This window comes from Gopherus evgoodei, chromosome 15 (assembly GCF_007399415.2).
Source record: "Gopherus evgoodei ecotype Sinaloan lineage chromosome 15, rGopEvg1_v1.p, whole genome shotgun sequence".
Classification (NCBI taxonomy): Eukaryota; Metazoa; Chordata; order Testudines; family Testudinidae; genus Gopherus; species Gopherus evgoodei.
Window position 1 is genome coordinate 7,439,759 of NC_044336.1, and position 13,905 is coordinate 7,453,663.

The window sequence follows — 13,905 nt, forward strand, 5'->3', positions numbered from 1 at the left end:
ATACATACATCTGCATGCACAGCTGCCCACTGGGCACACATCAAGGGGTAAAGGCTTTGCAGGTTCTGTTTAGTGCCCATTGCATTCAACAATGGTCCCACTATTACTTTGCAAGAGTCCTGCCTGTGGAGTTCCTGAAGCAGTTTTGTCCAGGAGGCTGGTCTCCACACAAGTATCATAGAGGGGTTTCAGCAGTTTCATGGAGTAGGGAGGAAGGAAAACAGGGTTAGATAGCACAGCAGGTTAGGGCCAGCACCCAACTTTTTGCGCATCTGGTTCAAATCCTGCTGGCATCACAAGTAAAATGTTTGGGTCTTTGCTGGGTCTCTCCAAAATTAGCACAGCTGGCAGCCTCTGCTCACAAGAAACTCAGGACTGTGGGAACATCAGGTGGAGTGTGTGTGGTTGTTTTGTGACACAGCTGCAGTTGTCAGAAGCATGCACAGTAGGTACTAGCTCTATTGGCACCTCATTTCCAGTGGTATATTCCTGCTCCCTGCCCCCCCATCCCTCCAACTCCCCCTCCCCCAAAGTCCAGTGGTAAACAGAACATGTGAGCCCAGGGAACGGAAACCCCCACCAAGGAGCTAAATGCTACCATCAGAAATATACCTTCAACAGCTCAGCATCTGAGCCTCTCCAATTGGCAATCTTAGGATGGTCAGTGGTGCCCTGTGTGTGGCCCCTGTTGGTCTTGTGGGAAGAGGAAGAAGAGCAATTTGGTTGTTTTATTGTCACATTATGAATTTTGTTAAACACGAATGTCAAACAGTTGAAGTGCAAACGCAAGAGAAAAGTGTGGAGGACACACCCCTCTCGTTTCGCTGGGGACAGGAAAGTGTGATTTAAAAAAGGAGAAAATATCTGAAAGTTAACAAGGGGATATGGCAAAGGGGACTTTGTGCATATCTCTGTGTGTAAGCTCCATTGTCCTACAGGAACACATGAGGACAGCATGGTCAGGACATGGGGAGATGGATGCAGGGCATGGGGGAAGCAGAGGTGCAGATGGAGTCAGAACCAACCACAGGGATGGAGAGTCAAGGACTGGAGACAAGAATGGAGATGGGCCGATGACAGTGAAAGTCGAAACGGGGGTGGATGTGCAAGGAGAGGAGGAGATGAAGGTGGAGATGGAAACAGTCTTTTTCTGAGAAAAACCCATTCACTTCTCCCATCTGCAGAATAGCGGATATGGGCCATGTATTGATTGGGGGAAACCATGGGGGAACTTCCTTACCAAGGCTTACTCACTGTGGTGAATGAGTCAATGCCCTATAAAGAACAAGGTTCTGAGGATCTGCTGTCGGTCGCAGAATGGGATAACTCTTCACCTCTGAAGATCTGGGTTCAAACCTTGCACTGATCGTAGTTCACACATGGAGGTCTGGGGTTTTTTTTTTAGAAGGGCTCAGGGGGAATTGTCTCACCCCAACCTCTGCCTCCCTCTGTTCACATTATGAAGCCACTGCACAAACTGACATAATTCAGCACAGGTGCCGGTCTCGGCTCATGAGAGACCTTGATGCAAGTGTATTTACAGAGGTCCAGGATAGTGGGGAGAGGGACGGCTGCAGTGAACTAGCAGAGCAAGGCGGAAGCCCCCGGACTGGAATAGAAGAGGGGGGTGCAGGTCAGAATTCATGTGGGTGGGTGGGAAGTTTTAACAGCCCCTGCCCAGATTATACCAGGCTAGGACCAGTGGCATGATTCGTTCCCACTTATTTGTGCTATACTTACTGACAGGTTTTAAAAAAGCAAGAAATTTCATGAATAAAAATTGCCCCCAACTCAGGAACGGCTGTCACCACTAACCCTTTCCTGGAGCCTATGCCCTTGCCATGTCAGATCAACAGGAGGCTATTGGCTTGTGATTCAGCTGTAATGTATGGTTCTCCTTTTCACTACACGCACCCTTTGTCGTGTTATGACTGATCCCAAATGGAGAAGGCCAATCAACCAGGTTGATTTCAGATATTGTGGAGAATGCTTTTTTAATAAGTGCTAGGATAGTTATGCCAGCAACAAAGTAAAACAGCAGTATAAGTAAATGACATTTCTCCCCAACCTATATTTGTAATAAACATTTCCTGGATGGGTTTGCCCACTCGTGGCTAAGTGGCAACGCGCCCAGCCTTCCAGCTTCAGGCCAGACACACAAAAGTCCCTAATGAAAATAAGGCAGACATTCGGCCATAAACATGAGCTGGGGTGGTGGGGGGGAACAGGGCATGTGAGGGTATGCAAGCCTGTCAGGCTTTTATGGTTGTGTGATAGGGATAATCAGGAACAGCCCTCTGTGTCTTTACTTCGTCATTGGAGCTCCTCCCGGACTCAAACAAAGCTCAGCACATGGATGGATAGATTAGACAGACAGACAGAAAAGCGTCATTCCACTATGGCAGACAAAGTATTGCAAAATTCATTGCTTTTGCATATTCAAACACGGGCACCCTGATCCTGCCAATAGGCATGTACTTAACTTTATAGTGGAAGTAATCCCACCAACAGGGCCGGCTCCAGCTTTTTTGCTGTCCCAAGCGGTGAAGAATGAGAGAGAAAAAAAAGCCGCGATTGGCAGCTGCTCTACCACGTCGCTTCATTCTTCGGTGCCAATTCAGCGGCTGGTCCTTCTCTCCGAGAGGGACTGAGGGACCCGCCGCCGAAGACCTGGACGTGCTGCCCCTTTCCATGCACTGTTCCTAAGCAGGCTGATATGAAGCAGCATCTGATTAGTCAAATGCCGTCTGTTCCCTAAGGGATGCACTGCATGCAATGTAAATACTCTGCTTTTTTCAATCTCTGTTTGGCTATTTTTGTCTGAGTAGTTCATTAAATATACAGCCCATTATTGCTCAAACCAGTAATGGGCAGCACTTATTCAGTAAAGTACCTCTACGCTGGACTTGGAAGGTACAATTTCTATCTCAAGCAGACATAACTACCCTACCTCTGACAGAGACAGTGCACTAAAAACAGAAGTGTAGCCGTGGCAGCACGAGATGCTAGCCACCCGAGCAGGTACTAAAGGTCTCAGACAGGACTGTATCGGGGCAGCTAGACCCTCCTGCGTGTCGTGCAGCTGTGGCTCCATTTTATTTTTAGCATGCTATCTTCATCAGAGTTAGCATGGGTACGTCTCCCTGAGTTGGGAATTACACTTTCAGCTCAAAGCATGGACATACCTTAAGACTCTTTAATAGTTTGTAATATGCAGCGTTGTAGCCATGTTGGTCCCAGGAGATTAGACAGGCAAGGTGGGGAGGCGATATCTTGTATTGGACCAACTTCTGTTGGGGAGAGAGACAAGCTTTCGAGCTTACAGAGCTCTTCAAGTCATCTGCGTAAGCTCGCAAACTTGTCTCTCTCCCCAGCAGAAGTTGGTCCAATAAAAGATATTACCTCACCCACCTTGTCTCTCAAGGTTTGAAGCCTTAGTACCAGGGGTGAAATACACGGACACAATCTTTAGTGTTTCATTATGTAACTCAAGGGCTGGACAGGACAGGACAGGACAAGACAAAACCATTGGCCAATATTAAAAGACTGTAACTTGACCTGTAGAGCTGTATGCATATTTAACTTGGGTGCTTATTTCTCAATCTTCCATGTTTTTTCTACATATCTTTTAGAGATGGGAGAAAAGAAGTTGTGACATTCTCCCCACCTTTTTTGTCAACATTTGAAATTGATGACATTTCTCATAAAAATGTTTAATACATTTTGACCAGCTGTAGTATATCAAATTAAATATACACCTAGTGAGTCACAAATTGCTTGCACTCGGAAAGGATATTTTAGAATTGGAAAAGGTACAGAGAAAGGCAACAAAAATGATTAGGGGTATGGAACAGCTGCCATATGAAGAGAGATTAAAAAGACGGACTTTTCAGCTTGGAAAAGAGACGACTAAGGGGGGATACGATCACAGAATCATAGAGGATTAAGGTTGGAAGAGACCTCAGGAGGTCATCTAGTCCCAACTCCCTGCTCAAAGCAGGATCAACCCCAACTAAATCACCCCAGCCAGAGCTTTGTCAAGATGAGCCTTAAAAACCTCTAAGGATGGAGATTCCATCACCTCCTTAGGTAACCCATTCCAGTGCTTCATCACCCTCCTAGTCAAATAGTTTTTCCTAATATCCAACCTAGACTTCCCCCCACTGCAACTTGAGACCATTACTCCTTGTTCTGTCATCTGCCACCACTGAGAACAGTCTAGGTCCATCCTCTTTGGAACTCCCTTTAAGGTAGTTGAAGGCTACTATCAATTTCCCCCTCACTCTTCTCTTCTGCAGATTAAATAAGCCCAATTCCCTCAGTCTCTCCTCATAAGTTATGTGCCCCAACCCCCTAATCATTTTTGTTGCCCTCTGCTGGACTCTATTCAATTTGTCCACATTCTTTCTGTAGTGGGGGGGCCAAAACTGGAAGCAATACTCCAGATGTGGCCTCACTAGTGCCGAATTGACGGGAATAATCACTTCCCTCGGTCTGCTGGCAATACTCCTACCAATGCAGCCCAATATGCCGTTAGCCTGCTTGGCAACAAGGGCACATTGTTGACTCATATCCCACTTCTTGTCCACTGTAATCCCCAGTCCTTTTCTGCAGAACTGCTGCTTAGCCAATCAGTCCCCATCCTGTAGTAATGCATGAGATTCTTCCATCCTAAGTGCAGGACTCTGCACTTGTCCTTGTTGAACCTCATCAGATTTCTTTCGGCTCCAATTTGTCCAGGTCACTCTGGACCCTATCCCTACCCTCCAGTGTATCTACCTCTCCCTTCAGATTAGTGTCATCCACAAACTTGCTGAGGGTGCAATCCATCCCATCATCCAGATCATTAATGAAGATGTTGAACAAAACTGGCCCCAGGACCAACCCCTGGGGCACTCCGCTTGATACCTGCTGCCAACTAGACATTGAGCTGTTGATCACTACCCATTGAGCCCGACGATATAGCCAACTTTCTATCCACCTTATAGTCCATTCATCCAATCCATACTTTTTTAACTTGCTGGAGAGAATATTGCGGGAGACCGTAGCAAAAGCTTTGCCAAAGTCAAGATATATCATGTCCACCATTTCCCCCAAATCCATAGAGACAGTTATCTCATCATACAAGGCTATCAGTTTGGTCAGGCATGACTTGCCCTTGGTGAATCCATGCTGACTGTTCCTGATCACCTTCCTCTCCTCCAAGTGCTTCCAAATGGATTCCTTGAGAACCTGCTCCATGATTTTGCTGGGGACTGAAGTGAGGCTGACCGGTCTGTAGTTCCCTGGGTTCTCTTTCTTCCCTTTTTTAAATATGGGCACTGTATTTGCCTTTTTCCAATCGCCTGGGACCTCACCCATTTGCCATGAGTTTTCAAAGATAATGGCTAATGGCTCCGCAATCACATCAGCCAATTCCCTCAGCACCCTCAGATGCATTAGATCCAGCCCCATGGACTTGTGCATGTCCAGCTTTCCTAAATAGTCCTTAACCTGTTCTTTCGCCACTGAGGGCTGCTCACCTCCTCCCCATACTGTGCTGCCCAGTGCAGCAGTCTGGGGGGCTGACCTTGTCTGTGAAGACTCAGGCAAAAAAAACATTGAGTCCTTCAGCTTTTTCCACATCAACTGTCACTAGGTTGCCTCCCCCATTCAGTAAGGTTCCCACACTTTCCCTGATCTTCTTCTTGTTGCTAACATACCTATAGAAACCCTTCTTGTTACCCTTCATATCCCATGCTAACTGCAACTCCAATTGTGCTTTGGCCTTCCTGATTACACTCCTTTGTGCTCGAGCAATACTTTTTATACTCGTCCCTAGTCATCTGTCCAAGTTTCCACTTCTTGTAAGCTTCTTTTTTGTGTTTATGATAGAGGTCTATAAAATCATGACTGATGTGGAAAAAATGAAAAATGAAATGTTATTTACCACTTCACATAACACAAGAACCAGGGGTCACCCGAGCAGGTTTAAAACAAACAAAAGGAAATACTTCTTCCTGCAATGCTTAGTTCGCCTGTGGAACTTGTTGCCAGGGGAGGATATGAAGGCCAAAACTATACCTGGGTTCATGAATTTATCTAGTTCTTCTTTGGAGGATAGATCCATCAATGGTTATTAGCCAGGATGGGCAAGGATGCAACCCCATGCTCTGGGTGTGCCTAGCCTCTGTTTGCCAGAACTGGGACTAGATAACAGGGGATGGATCACTCAATAATTGCCCTGTTTTGTTCATTCCTTCTGAAGCACCTAGCATCAGCCACTATCAGAAGACAGGATACAAGGCTAGATGGACCATTGGTCTGACTCAGTATGGCCGTTCTTACATAGTAGTTTGTTAGACTGGTTTGGAATTCCTGAATACATACAGTCACAGCCATAAAACCACGTGAGTTAGTGCACAAACAGGTAGGGGATAGATTTTCAAGAAAGCTCAGTTTCCATTTAGGTGCTTAAATGGAATGGCCAGATTTTGGAAGTACTCACAAAATCTGGCTCCAGCTGTGGGAGCTAAGCACTTTTTAAAATCTAGCTCAAAATATACATATTAATGCTTTGAAAACCTTGAGCAGAAGGCAACAGAGAAGCACAAAGCGACAGAGCAGAGCCCACGACCCAGTTCTGCTAACTCTTGGTCCTATGCTCTAACCACTAAACCATGCCTGCTCTTGCACGTCAGTATACCAGGGTTCAACATACTATTGGTGCTAAATTGTGCAACAGTTCCCTGCCATAGTCCCCTAGGATGGAGGATACCTGGAAGAGTTTGCTTTCCAGCCCCAAACACTGCCAGATGAAGCTGGGATGTGGGAGGGGAAAGGGAGGAGAGGACATCTTTCCTTCAGTCTCTGGTTTTCGTCCACACTGACTCTTAACAAAGGAACAAACTCTGGAGGAAAGTGCTGGTTACCTCTTGGGGCTCGGGCACTGCACACGCTATGCCACTGTGGCTCACAATGCAATACCACACCCTGGTACCTGCTAATTACCTGAGCATGACATGGGAGGGCAGAAGCTGCTCATCAGCTCTGACAGTTGTTAGCCTAGAGTTCTCCCCAACCTGGGGGAAGAGAGGGTCAGGGAGAGCCTATCCCAAGCTGTGTGAGATCAAGGCAGACAGGGTCAAGGCGCAGGCATGCCCTTAGGCTGAATGGGAGTCAGGGGGAAGGTGCTGGGAGTGAGGAGGGTCTATCCCCAAGCTGCAGAGGGTAGGTCTCACCTGGTGTAGCAGGAGGATGATTGAGGGGCTCTGAAGTGGTGAAGGAGACAAGTCACCTCTCCCTGCACCAGCAACTACTCCTGGCAAAGGGTGAGGATTCTTGGCAGGGCTGTGGGAAGGAGCCTGAGACAAGGGCCGCTGATGCTGCCTGTTGGGCGGGCGGGGACTTCTGGGAACAGCAGGGCCTCCATTGGCATCACTCTCCCACACCTGTGACCTGCTTGCCAGCTTAGGCCTGCAACTCCAAGCCCCAAATTCCCCGACTCATATAAACCTTCTCCCATTCCCTGGGCGAGATACCGGAGCGGTGATGGGCTGCGCAGCCATGAGATAAGAGAGAGTGAGAGGTACCCTGCAAATCTCCACTCTGTTCGCCGCCTCCTCCATCTCTTCCCTGAGAGCGTCCGCTTTGGCACCTGACGGCTGCAGGTTGCTCGACAAACCTGACGACTTCGCCGACTGCTGCCACCTGAGAGGGGACACAATGGAACTGGCGTCAGCAATGAGTGGTAGAGCTGCCTGGGAAAGGGAACAGCCCAGGGAATGGCTTAACCACGTAGGCTTAGGTGCACCCTGACCGTAACCACTTAGCTCAAGATGGCATGTGGCAGACAGTGACCTGTGGTCTCCATGGCCCACCCCGCTACATTAAAAAGCCAGGTGGCTCCTCTCTGCTCCAGTATGTGCCAGTTAGGCCTGGCATGAGGTCAATTAGACTGGCTATTCTCTGGCCCGCCAGCTATCAGGCCAAGTTACTTCTCAAAGGAGTTGAGCAAGTGATGTGTCCCAGAGGTTGGGTTGACACAGCCTGGAAATAATCTCCTAGAGGATACAGGAGACTGAAGCAATATTGAAAGGTTTATTTAAAAGAAAAAGGCGTTTCTAAAAGGCAAAAATCAGAGATTTCACAGCTAGAAAGGTCCATTCTGATCATCTAGTCTGACCTCCTGCATGAGACAGGCCATACAACTTCCCTGATGTAGATACTAATAGACTGTTTTCAAATCACCCCTGAACCTACTCTGTTAGCAAAATAGACTGAGCTTGAGTCTATCACTATAAGGCCTGTTTTCTAATCCTTTAATCATTCTTGTGGCTCTTCTCTGAACCCTCTCCAATTTATCGACACCATCCTTGAATTGTGGGCACCAGAACTGGACATAATATTCCACTAGCAGCTGCACTGGTACCAAATACAGAGGTGATATAACCTCCCTACTCCTACTAGAGAGTCTCCTGCATATATGTCCCTGGATCACACTAGCCCTTTTGGCCACAGCGTTACAGTTCGGGCACATGTGCAGCTGACTATCTATCCTGACCCCTAAGTCTTTTTCAGGGTCCCTGCTTCCCAAGATAGAGTCCCCCATCCTGTATGTATGGCCTCCATTCTTTGTTCCTAAATATAGGACCTTATTTTTGGCTCTACCACATTTATTTGCTTGCACTCGGTTTACCAAGAGATTCTGGTCTCCTCGTATCAGTGACCTCTCCTCTTCATTGTCCACTCCTCCCCCAATCTGTGTGTCACCTGCAAACTGTATCATGACCAATTTTAGGTTTTCCTCCAGGTCATTAATAAAAATGTTAAATAGCACAAGGACAAGAACTGAGCCTTGTGGGACTCCAGTAGAAACGGAGTCACTTGATGATGATTCCCCATTTACAGTTACACGTTGAGACTTATCAGTTAATCAGTTTTTAATCCATTTAACGGGCTCCACGCACACGCTGGCTTCTTAATCAAGATGTCCAGCAGTACCACATCAAATGCCCCACAGAAGTCTGGGGCCATGTCTACATATGGGTGCTACAGTGGCACAGCTATGGCGTTGTCGTTACGATGCTGTTGCACTGTAGCGTAGACGTGTCTACGGTGACAGAAGGGCTTTTCTTCTCGCTGTAGGTAACCCACCTCTCTGAGCGGTAGCAGCTAGGTTGACAGAAACATTCTTCCATTGATCCAGCACATCTACACCCGAGCTTACGTCGGCATAGCTACGGCGTGCCAGCAACACAGCTGTGCTGATCAAAATTTTAAAGGTAGGCTAGTCCTAAGTATCAACACTCTTACTAAGGATTTGATTCTGTCATGGAGGTCACGAATCCTGAGACTTTCTGTGACCTCTTCTGCAGCAGCATGGCTGAAGCAACTGTCAGCCCTGGGCCCATCAAAGCAGCAGCCCCAAGGCTTAAGCAGAAGCAGCGGTGGTCAGCCCGTGCCGCATAAGCAGCTGTGGGGCGAGAGCAGCTGGCTGGAGGTTGGCGGTGGAGTCACCAGAACAGCAACTCCTGGGGCTGAAACAGCAGCAGGGGTTGGATCAGCCTCCTTGGGGTTTCCCTCCCTCCCCCGCCGCTGCGTATTGTTAGTAAAAGGCAGGGAGAGGTTACGGGCTTCTGTGAATTTTTGTTTATTGCCTGTGACCTGCCCCTGACTTTTACTAAAAATACTTGTGATAAAGGTGAAAGTTAAGGTTAAGATTCTATCAACCCAAGTTGTAATCCTATCCAAAAATGCTCTGAAGTTAGTCTGACAAGATCTATTTTCCATAAGCCTATATTGATCGGCATTAATTACATTCACTTCTTTCAGTTCTTAATTAATCAAGTCCCGTACCAGCCATTCTATTATTTTGTCTCAGATCGACGTCTGGCTAACAGCCTCGCATTCCTCCGACCAGTTGCAATCTGAGCCACCATCTACATAGCCAAGGATGCAAAAGGAGCATCATCAAGAGATATTTGCGAAGATAGAGCTCTGGCAGGCCAGAATTTCCCCATCGACGGGCAGAAGAACAGAATGGGAGATGTACTGGCAGGCTACGCTTGGGACAAGGTCTCCGAAGTTGTCTGTCTATGGAGAGAGAGGCTGTACACAGCCTCTCACCCTACAGTAACTCCTCACTTAACGTCATCATTGTTACATTGCTGATCAATGCTTGTTCAAAGTTGTGCAATGATCCCTTATAACGTTGTTTGGCAGCTGCCTGCTTTGTCCACTGCTTGCAGGAAGAGCAGCCCGTTGGAGCTAGCAGGTGGGGGCTTGGAATCGGGGTGGGCCGGCAGCCCCCCTATCAGCTCTCCGCTCCCCTAAGTTCCCTGTGCTGCAGCTGCCCAGCAGGCTATCAATTGCCAGCAGTTCAGCTGTCCCTCCCCTGACTGCTATGTGCTGTTCCTGCCCTCTGCCTTGGAGCTGCTTCTGGGAGCCTCCTGCTTGCTGTGTGCGGGGCGGGAGGGGGGGGGGAGGGAGGCCTAATGACAGGGTGTCCCCCATCCCCTGCTCTTTTACCCCATCTCCACAGAGCGGGGAGGGGGAGGGGGGAACGGGTACATGATCGGGCTCAGAACGGAGGGAGCTTGCAGGCAGCAGCTGCTGTCTCAACTGGCTGATCTACTTAAAAAGGCAATATACTTAGAGAGGGGTCAGTGTACTTAAAGGGGCAATGTGCTTCTCTCTCTCTCTCTCTCTCTTTCTCTCTCTCTCTCTCACACACACACACACACACACACACACACACACACACACACACACACACACACACACACACACACACACACACACACAGTGTGTCTCTGTCTCTCTCTGCCATGCTGTTTCCCCTCCCTCCATTCGTGCTGCCTTGTAGAGTGTGAGGCTACATTAACAATGTGTTAACTCTTGAGGGCTCAGCCGAGGGCTAGTTCATCATTTAGCAGCAAGGAAATGTCCCACCTTGAATTCGCTTAACATCGTTTCACTCAAAGTAGTATTTTTCAAGAACATAACTACAACGTAAAGCGAGGAGTTACTGCATTTCTATGCTGTTCAGGTTCTTCCAACACCCTCATCACCACAGCAGCTGAGCACCTTCCTGTGGTACATTAAGTGACGTGACTAACGCCTGTCACGTGTGGCTCGTTCTCTCTCTCATGCTCCCCCCCGCAGGAGAATTGTGGGGCTTGGTTGTGGTGCGGTCTTGTTCTGGGGTTTGCCTGTTTATATGTACACACACTGCTCTGTCTTTACATTGCAGAAGGCAAGCAGAAGTGCACTGGGCATTTCGAGCTTAAGGTGGGGAGGTCTGTGATCGTCCTTAGTTCTTTGTCCTAGTTTGTCCGAGACGTGGTGCAGGTTCCGGGGACGCTCTGGACTATTCCAGCATGTTTCAAAAACATCTAATTGGAAATAAAAATAGAACTACGATAGGCTGGGGTAGGAGGTTCCAGACCCGTGTCTGAAGACAAAGAGCCTGTTTTGGAAAAGAGGATGTTTTTAAAAAAAAAGTTTTCCTATTTTCCTTTAGCCCCTTGAACAAAACCTCCTCACCAGCCTGCTTGTCTGATGGACGGCAAACAGAAAGTGACCTGATCAGGGTCACTGAAAGGGGGGTTAGGGAGCAAGCCTTTCTATTGGCTTTGCGATGCGCTTAGCACACCTCTCAGCAGGGCGATGATAAATAATAACTTGCATAAAAGTGCAACAATAAACTAAATGTTGTTAAAAAATATTCCCTTCTTAATCATGGAAGGCATTTGCAAATAACATACTGAAGGAATTTTTCTAAATAGGATTTTTATGTGGTTAGCATCCTTTTAAAATCCAGCCACATCACCCTGCTCTCTTTTTATTTAAATAAGTGTTGGGAAAAATTCACCTCCAGAAAACTCCCAGACTCAGGAAAATGCGTTTCTGCTCATATTACAACCACCTGGAGAGCTGGGTTTCTGACAGAACATGCTGGCCCATCCACACCTCTGGCTGTGCTAGCTACATCTTAGCAATGCTCCAATGAAGCGGTAGGAATCTATTTTGTGATGAATCCCTGCCCGCCCATCCAAGGCTTCACCAAAATGGAGAAGAACCAGACTTGTGCAACAGACAAACAATCCTATTTTGGAGAGCGCTTGCAAGGAAAGGAATCTGCATATTTTTCAGATGGAAGCTGAAATGCTGGCTCATTTCTTAACCTGACTCCAGGGCATTTGCTGGCGGCCTGACATGGACCTATTGACGGTGCCTGTCATTCACCGGGACAGATCGACAGCCCCTGCCAGGTACTACTAGAGGTTATAACACACGGTGGTGGCAGGACAGCTGGGCACGGCTAGTGCATTGGAATGATGCATGTGAACACACCTAACGCTAATGCAGACTCCAAAGCAACCTTCTCAACTGGTCTACAAAGTGAGCTTAAGTAAATAGATACATGAAAATAAACTCCTCAATAGAGTGATCATGATGAAAAATTGATACTAACTGGTCCTAAGTAAAGCGGAGTCCCCCCCACCATACTCCCCCATGGGCTTCTTTAGACAGAAAATAAAAAATACTGTGTGTGGTAAAAGCTGAGCTGGGCTAATGGGATGGAATCAGGCTGCCTCTGATAGATTTAACGGCACAGAACTGACCAGTCAATGCATCCTGATTGTTTTATTTAGCTCTGGAGGCCTAGATGGAATCAGGTGGTGAGAGTCTCAGTTCTCTGTCACCTTTCCAAATCCACCGATAGGCACGGCACCAATCAGGGCACCTGCTTAGCGTTCCCAGCTGATGTGCCAAGGAATGAATGGGTGACACAGATTGAGGCCCAGTGGCGGGGTGGCGTGGAAGAAATGTGCACCACTGCTGCCTAAACTATCCATGCTGTCTGGACAAACAAAGCTCTTCCCCCTATGCAGCGGTCAATCCATTGCTTTGAAATCAGCTGTAATTCACTCAGGAACATTTCTTAAAAACTACAGAAGTTGCTTTAGAGATCATTTCCCCAAACTCATTGAAAGAGGAAAACCAGCTGGGTAGCGAAGCCAGCTGGAGGGAGACTGACTGAGACGATGCTTCTTACCTTGTCCGTGAGGAATCCATGTCCAGGACTAATTTTGCTAAATGCTTCCTCTGTTTTTGGATATTTGGGATTTCCACCTGCAGCAAGGAGACAAAACACCACAGATGGAGCACAGGCTGCCACTGTCAACTGCCCAGGACAGGAGCTCCCAACCTCTTGAGTGACTGCACCTGTCTACAAGTGAAGAGCTTTGCTGCCCAGCCACTGCTCAGTGCCTCCCGTTCGACTGGGCACACACTGACCCCCAATGCGGGCCGGCAGCCAGTCACAGCGAGACTGGCATGCTCATGGGAGGCTCTGCCATTGGGGCCCGCCCCCACTCGGAAAAGAGAGACAACAAAATCAGAGTAAAACAGATTCCCAGTTTTATGCTCTATTCACTGTTCGTTCGTTGGAATGGCTCTTTGGGATGCAGACTCCTTGCAGGAAGAACAGCTCAGATGCACTGTAGAATCTGGGCCTAGCATCCCAGCCTAGGACACAAAGAAGAATCCTAACAAGAGGCAGAGAAAAAAAGTGAACAGAATGTTGGGAATTGTTAGGAAAGGGATCGATAAGACAGAAAATATCACATTGCTTCTATATAAATCCATGGTATGCCCACACCTTGAATACTGCGTGCAGATGCGGTCGTCCCATCTCAAAAAAGATATATTGGACTTGGAAAAGGTTCAGAAAAGGGCAACAAATATGATTAGGGGTATGAAACAGTTTCCAGATGAACATTCGTGGCTATTCCGGGGTTAGAGCATCCACAGGGAAAAAAATGGTGGGTGCTGAGCACCCCCTGGCAGCCCCCCTACCAGCCTCCATTCACCCTCCCCAGTGCCTCCCATGGATCAGTGCAGGAGGGTCTGGGGGAG

General features: G+C 47.8%; 1 protein-coding gene across 6 annotated transcripts in view; it reads right to left on the reverse strand.

Moving 5' to 3' along the window:
* ARHGAP44 (Rho GTPase activating protein 44) overlaps positions 1–13,905 on the reverse strand; it is a 173,752-nt gene that overhangs the window by 47,807 nt on the left and 112,040 nt on the right. For all 6 annotated transcript variants that reach the window (XM_030534516.1, XM_030534518.1, XM_030534515.1 and 3 more), the window contains exons 6-7: positions 13,043–13,119; positions 7,572–7,689 (exon numbers count right to left, since the gene is read on the reverse strand). In XM_030534516.1, coding sequence (XP_030390376.1) covers positions 7,572–7,689; positions 13,043–13,119 — 195 coding nt within the window. The remainder of the gene's footprint in view (positions 1–7,571; positions 7,690–13,042; positions 13,120–13,905) is intronic.